The sequence below is a fragment of the Pseudophryne corroboree genome, chromosome 2 (assembly GCF_028390025.1).
Source record: "Pseudophryne corroboree isolate aPseCor3 chromosome 2, aPseCor3.hap2, whole genome shotgun sequence".
Lineage (NCBI taxonomy): Eukaryota > Metazoa > Chordata > Amphibia > Anura > Myobatrachidae > Pseudophryne > Pseudophryne corroboree.
In genome coordinates, this window is record NC_086445.1 from 963,436,945 (window position 1) to 963,444,250 (window position 7,306).

Genomic DNA, 7,306 nt, shown 5'->3' on the forward strand with positions numbered 1-7,306 from the left:
CCAAAACACACCCGAATCCGACAAAAAAAATTCGGTGAGGTTTTGCCAAAACGCGTTCGAACCCAAAACACGGCCGCGGAACCGAACCCAAAACCAAAACACAAAACCCGAAAAATTTCAGGCGCTCATCTCTAGTCGAATCCCTTATTTTGTGGAAAAGCGGGGCTTTTTCGACAAAAAAACCATGTCGAATTGGATTCGACAATTCAATACAGCACTTTTCGACAAAAAAGCTGTTGAATCCATTTCTACTTTTGACTTTTCGACAGTCGAATGTCTGTAATGTTAAAAAGCCGGGATTTCGACAAAAGTATATTCAATTGAAGATTGTCGAATCGGTATTAGTGCTTTTCGACATGACTTTCGACAATTTTATTGTGCCAAGTTTTTCTGTCGTTAGCTGACAAGAAATTTAAAATACTAATTTTTTTTGGTGTTTTTTTTATTTCTAATAGCATATATATTTATATTTGAAGTAATTATCTAATTGTTTTTTGTATTTATGACCTACATTATTATATTTTGATTTTTCACCTGAATATTTTTTTCTGTACTGGCCTGAGGGAAGAAATGTACCCAGGATTTCACAGATTTACCCTGGTTACACTTTTTCAAAGCCACTCTTACACAGGTTTCACGGAGTAGCCCTCCCAAAGCCAAAGTACCCTCTCCGGTGTAAAGTGACGCTAAAGTACCCCCCTCTACCATGGACGGCCTACTAGTGATGTGGACCTCCCCCACCGCCATGTTACAAAGACACCCCTCAGGTGAGATGCAGGGACCCAACCTCCCTCTTGTCGGTGTAACCAGTGTGTTTGTGCAATGTTTCTGGTACCTGTTGTTCTTCTTTTACAGGGTGGATGACACGCTTTCTAAAACCTTGAAATTAATCCTTTTTCTCTTCCCAAGGTTTCACGGAGTAGCCCTCCCAAAGACAGAAGAACCCACTCCGGTGTAAAGTGACGCTAAAGTACCCCCCTCTACCATCATGTCCTACCTCAAGACCTTCAATACCCCCACATCCCTTAAATGCCCTATTGTAAATTACAGTTACTATATTTTAAAGAAAAAACACAAAATTTCTAAATTTAACATTTTATTGAAGAAAATGAAACAGTTGTATTTTGTATTGTTCAGAAAAATAAATTGTAATAAAATCTGCCTCCCTGGTCTTTCGCATTTCTGCCGTGCTGTCAGCCAGAGCCTTCTGCATTTTAACCATACTGGTGTCCATCTTCTCCATTGACTTCTCAATGGCCTCCAGTCTGGTGTCGACAACATCCCCGAAAACTCTCCTGGCAGTTAGAGATGAGCGCCTGAAATTTTTCGGGTTTTGTGTTTTGGTTTTGGGTTCGGTTCCGCGGCCGTGTTTTGGGTTCGAACGCGTTTTGGCAAAACCTCACCGAATTATTTTTGTCGGATTCGGGTGTGTTTTGGATTCGGGTGTTTTTTTCCAAAAACACTAAAAAACAGCTTAAATCATAGAATTTGGGGGTCATTTTGATCCCAAAGTATTATTAACCTCAAAAACCATAATTTACACTCATTTTCAGTCTATTCTGAATACCTCACACCTCACAATATTATTTTTAGTCCTAAAATTTGCACCGAGGTCGCTGTGTGAGTAAGATAAGCGACCCTAGTGGCCGACACAAACACCGGGCCCATCTAGGAGTGGCACTGCAGTGTCACGCAGGATGTCCCTTCCAAAAAACCCTCCCCAAACAGCACATGACGCAAAGAAAAAAAGAGGCGCAATGAGGTAGCTGTGTGAGTAAGATTAGCGACCCTAGTGGCCGACACAAACACCGGGCCCATCTAGGAGTGGCACTGCAGTGTCACGTAGGATGTCCCTTCCAAAAAACCCTCCCCAAACAGCACATGACGCAAAGAAAAAAAGAGGCGCAATGAGGTAGCTGTGTGAGTAAGATTAGCGACCGTAGTGGCCGACACAAACACCGGGCCCATTTAGGAGTGGCACTGCAGTGTCACGTAGGATGTCCCTTCCAAAAAACCCTCCCCAAACAGCACATGACGCAAAGAAAAAGAGATAGTATACTCGTAACTAGTATGTATGTATAAAGAAAGAAAAAAAAACCACGGTTAGGTGGTATATACAATTATGGACGGGCTGCCGAGTGCCGACACAGAGGTAGCCACAGCCGTGAACTACCGCACTGTACTGTGTCTGCTGCTAATATATAGACTGGTTGATAAAGAGATAGTATACTCGTAACTAGTATGTATGTATAAAGAAAGAAAAAAAAACCACGGTTAGGTGGTATATACAATTATGGACGGGCTGCCGAGTGCCGACACAGAGGTAGCCACAGCCGTGAACTACCGCACTGTACTGTGTCTGCTGCTAATATATAGACTGGTTGATAAAGAGATAGTATACTCGTAACTAGTATGTATGTATAAAGAAAGAAAAAAAAACCACGGTTAGGTGGTATATACAATTATGGACGGGCTGCCGAGTGCCGACACAGAGGTAGCCACAGCCGTGAACTACCGCACTGTACTGTGTCTGCTGCTAATATATAGACTGGTTGATAAAGAGATAGTATACTCGTAACTAGTATGTATGTATAAAGAAAGAAAAAAAAACCACGGTTAGGTGGTATATACAATTATGGACGGGCTGCCGAGTGCCGACACAGAGGTAGCCACAGCCGTGAACTACCGCACTGTACTGTGTCTGCTGCTAATATATAGACTGGTTGATAAAGAGATAGTATACTCGTAACTAGTATGTATGTATAAAGAAAGAAAAAAAAACCACGGTTAGGTGGTATATACAATTATGGACGGGCTGCCGAGTGCCGACACAGAGGTAGCCACAGCCGTGAACTACCGCACTGTACTGTGTCTGCTGCTAATATATAGACTGGTTGATAAAGAGATAGTATACTCGTAACTAGTATGTATGTATAAAGAAAGAAAAAAAAACCACGGTTAGGTCACTGGTATATACAATTATGGACGGGCTGCTGAGTGCCGACACAGAGGTAGCCACAGCCGTGAACTACCGCACTGTACTGTGTCTGCTGCTAATATATAGACTGGTTGATAAAGAGATAGTATACTCGTAACTAGTATGTATGTATAAAGAAAGAAAAAAAAACCACGGTTAGGTGGTATATACAATTATGGACGGGCTGCCGAGTGCCGACACAGAGGTAGCCACAGCCGTGAACTACCGCACTGTACTGTGTCTGCTGCTAATATATAGACTGGTTGATAAAGAGATAGTATACTCGTAACTAGTATGTATGTATAAAGAAAGAAAAAAAAACCACGGTTAGGTCACTGGTATATACAATTATGGACGGGCTGCCGAGTGCCGACACAGAGGTAGCCACAGCCGTGAACTACCGCACTGTACTGTGTCTGCTGCTAATATATAGACTGGTTGATAAAGAGATAGTATACTCGTAACTAGTATGTATGTATAAAGAAAGAAAAAAAAACCACGGTTAGGTCACTGGTATATACAATTATGGACGGGCTGCCGAGTGCCGACACAGAGGTAGCCACAGCCGTGAACTACCGCACTGTACTGTGTCTGCTGCTAATATATAGACTGGTTGATAAAGAGATAGTATACTCGTAACTAGTATGTATGTATAAAGAAAGAAAAAAAAACCACGGTTAGGTCACTGGTATATACAATTATGGACGGGCTGCCGAGTGCCGACACAGAGGTAGCCACAGCCGTGAACTACCGCACTGTACTGTGTCTGCTGCTAATATAGACTGGTTGATAAAGAGATAGTATACTACTAATATTATATACTGGTGGTCAGGTCACTGGTCACTAGTCACACTGGCAGTGGCACTCCTGCAGCAAAAGTGTGCACTGTTTAATTTTAATATAATATTATGTACTCCTGGCTCCTGCTATAACCTATAACTGGCACTGCAGTAGTGCTCCCCAGTCTCCCCCACAATTATAAGCTGTGTGAGCTGAGCAGTCAGACAGATATATAATATATATAGATGATGCAGCACACTGGCCTGAGCCTGAGCAGTGCACACAGATATGGTATGTATGTGACTGAGTCACTGTGTGCTGTGTATCGCTTTTTTCAGGCAGAGAACGGATTATAAATAAAAGTGGTGGTCACTGGTCACTATCAGCAAAACTCTGCACTGTACACTACTGAGTACTCCTAATGCTCCCCAAAATTAGTAAATCAAGTGTCTAAACGGAGAGGACGCCAGCCACGTCCTCTCCCTATCAATCTCAATGCACGTGTGAAAATGGCGGCGACGCGCGGCTCCTTATATAGAATCCGAGTCTCGCGATAGAATCCGAGCCTCGCGAGAATCCGACAGCGTCATGATGACGTTCGGGCGCGCTCGGGTTAACCGAGCAAGGCGGGAAGATCCGAGTCGCTCGGACTCGTGAAAAAAAACATGAAGTTCTGGCGGGTTCGGAGTCAGAGAAACCGAACCCGCTCATCTCTACTGGCAGTCCTGCATTTCTGTTGCCAGGGTGTTTACCCTCTGAATCCTTGAGGGACCCTGCCCTTGCTGAATGTCTGCCACCAATTGCATTTGTGAAGCTGCAAAGAAAAGTAGAAATAAATTAGAAGACACATTCCCACATATGTTTTAAGGTTCACAAACTTTTACATTTTTTTTTAAAGTTTGTTTTATCTAATTACTTACACAAGGATGTAGAAACTGCGGGCTGCTGCACTTCCACCTTGTCTTCCGACTCTTCCTGTAACAGATCCGGCCTGAAGTAGGGGCCAATCCCTGACGCAAATCTGCTGCTGGTCCATGGCACCTCTGTTTGCAAAAGTACACACAAAAAAACCTACTGTAAGTTACTAAACAATAGAAAATGGTGATGAAAAAAAAAACAATGGGTTCATCATATATGAACCTTCTGCATCCTGTGGTGCCGCTGCTCCAGGAGCTTCTCTGGGCCTCAAATCTGGAGACTTTTCTTGGGTATGACTGGATGCATCGGCATGGCTGTCATCAAACCCTAGAAATGTCTCCTCGGTTAACCATGTTGACTCAAACAGGTCAGGTGATGTGCCCACAAGGGTGATGTCTGCTTGAGGCTGTTGGGTCACAGTCTCGGAGCTCCTGGAGGATTGATCACGAGCCGGGGATGCCCTGCACGCAGGTGATGTACTGCGTACTTTTGAAGTTGGGCGCACAAGTGCTGGTCTGGGCGCTGATGATGTCCGGCGTGTAGGTGATAGTCTGTGCGCTGATGATAGTCTGCGTTCAGGTAATCGTCTGCGTGCAGGTGATGTCCAGTGTGCAGTTGATGGTCTGCGCGCAGGTGATGGTCTACGCGCTGGTGATGTCCGGCGCTCAGGTGATGTTTGGCACACAGGTGATGGTCTGCGCACTGGGGATGTCCGGTGCGCAGGTGATGGTCTGCGCGCAGGTGATGTCCTCTGGGCAGGCGTGTCTAGGGTAAAGAACAAACACATCAGCAAAGAAAAGAAATAATAGTTTAGTACAGCTCATTTGAATTAATTCTTACCAACACCTCTCCTTTTGGGCTGCTGGGCTCCCGCCGTCTTCCGTCTTCTGGGCGGTTCTTCCTCCTCGGGAAAACCAGCAGGAGAGGTGGAGTCCACACCTCCTCGAACTCCTTGGACCATGACAGGGTTTATGTGCCTTTTTATAACTTCCTCCCAGGGCAGCCACTTCAAATTGAGAGCCGCACCACCACCGGTTGCTGTCAAATGTCGGCGCTGAATCTTTTTCTTGGTCTGTCTACGCCAACCACTGTACCGCTTCATGCAGTTTCTGGTGCTCCGGCGGTTTCCAGATACTGCAGTGACATTATCCGCGATGGTCTCCCAGATCTTCCTCTTTGTCTTTGCTGCTGTTGTCTGTGCCCTTGGTCCATACAGAACGTCGTAGGACCTGTCGACGCCATCCACTAGGGCACAGTTTTCCTCCTCGGTGTACCAGGGTCCACGCGGATTCTTCTGTCCTGTGTCTTCTCCAGAGGCTTCCTCCTCTCACTGATCCTCTGGCTGGCTTCTTGCCTTTTAGGGAAATAAAACATGCAATTAATAATATCACAATGATCTGTAGGTGTCCTTGGGAGTGTGTCAGTGTCCCCGGCAGTACGCAAAGATACCTGTAGGTGTGCCTTGGGGTGTGTCGGTGTGCCTGGCAGTGCGCAAAGTAGCCCATGGGTGTGTCAAGTTGGATGCTATGGTGGCTGCAGGCGCTGAAAGTAATTACCTGTCTTGGCCTTTTCTTTTTCTTTCTACTTTCTTGGTCCCTTGATGACCTCGACTGATCACTGGATGCCTGTTCGGCCATCTCCTCCTTCTGGGTCGGGGCCCACTCCTCGTTGCTGTCCAGCAATTCTTCTGAGGAGTGGAGGGAAGGGTAGGATAGGGGGCACTGGTCCCCGGACATCCCTGTTGTAAAAAGGAAAAAAAATTTTTAAACATATGTACCCCAAAAAACACAACCAAACCCCCGCCCCAAAAAAAAACAGAGCCGCACACCCCACATTACATAATTCTTAAAATAGAAAAATAACACTAAAGCCGCCCCTGCACCCCAACATGTCATGCTGCTGGTACACCAGTGCTCAAGCATAACCAAAAACATTAGCACATAAAAATAACATGAAAAACCACGCCCAAACAACCCAAAAGGACAGAAATGCACCCCAACATGTCATGCTGCTGGTACACCAGTGCTCAAGCATGACCAAAAACATTAGCACATTTAAAAAAACATGAAAAACCACACCCAAACAACCCAAAAGGACAGTAAATGCACCCAACATGTTATGCTGCTGGCATACCAGTGTTCAAGCATGACCAAACACATTAGCCCATTTAAAAAAAACATGAAAAACCACGCCCCAAACAACCCAAAAGGACAGTAAATGCACCCAACATGTCATGCTGCTAGTACACCAGTGCTATAGCATGACCAAACACATTAGCACATTTAAAAAAACATGAAAAACCACGCCCAGACAACCAAAAAGGCCAGTAAATCCACTGCAACATGTCATGCTGCTGGTACACCAGTGCTTAGGCATGACCAAACACATTAGCACATTTAAAAAAACATGAAAAACCACGGCCAAACAAACCAAAAGGACAGTAAATGCACCCCAACATGTCATGCTGCTAGTACACCATTGCTCTAGCATGACCAAACACATTAGCACAGAGGTTCCCAAACTGTGTGCCGTGGCTCCCTGGGGTGCCTCGGGACACTTGCAGGGGTGCCCTGGGTTGGTGGTCCAGGACCAATTCAAATTATTCATGGTTTATAGGCAAAACCAGTGCTG

The 7,306-nt window shown here is 45.2% G+C and overlaps 1 protein-coding gene across 1 annotated transcript in view; it reads right to left on the bottom strand.

Moving 5' to 3' along the window:
* The window catches only part of LOC135027306 (uncharacterized), a 72,395-nt gene extending 66,618 nt beyond the window's left edge, over positions 1-5,777 (bottom strand). Inside the window, exons 1-4 of the mRNA XM_063953698.1 lie at positions 5,516-5,777; positions 4,898-5,440; positions 4,678-4,800; positions 4,510-4,571 (exon numbers count right to left, since the gene is read on the bottom strand). Coding sequence (XP_063809768.1) covers positions 4,510-4,571; positions 4,678-4,800; positions 4,898-5,440; positions 5,516-5,777 — 990 coding nt within the window. The remainder of the gene's footprint in view (positions 1-4,509; positions 4,572-4,677; positions 4,801-4,897; positions 5,441-5,515) is intronic.
* Between the last annotated feature and the right edge of the window lie 1,529 nt (positions 5,778-7,306).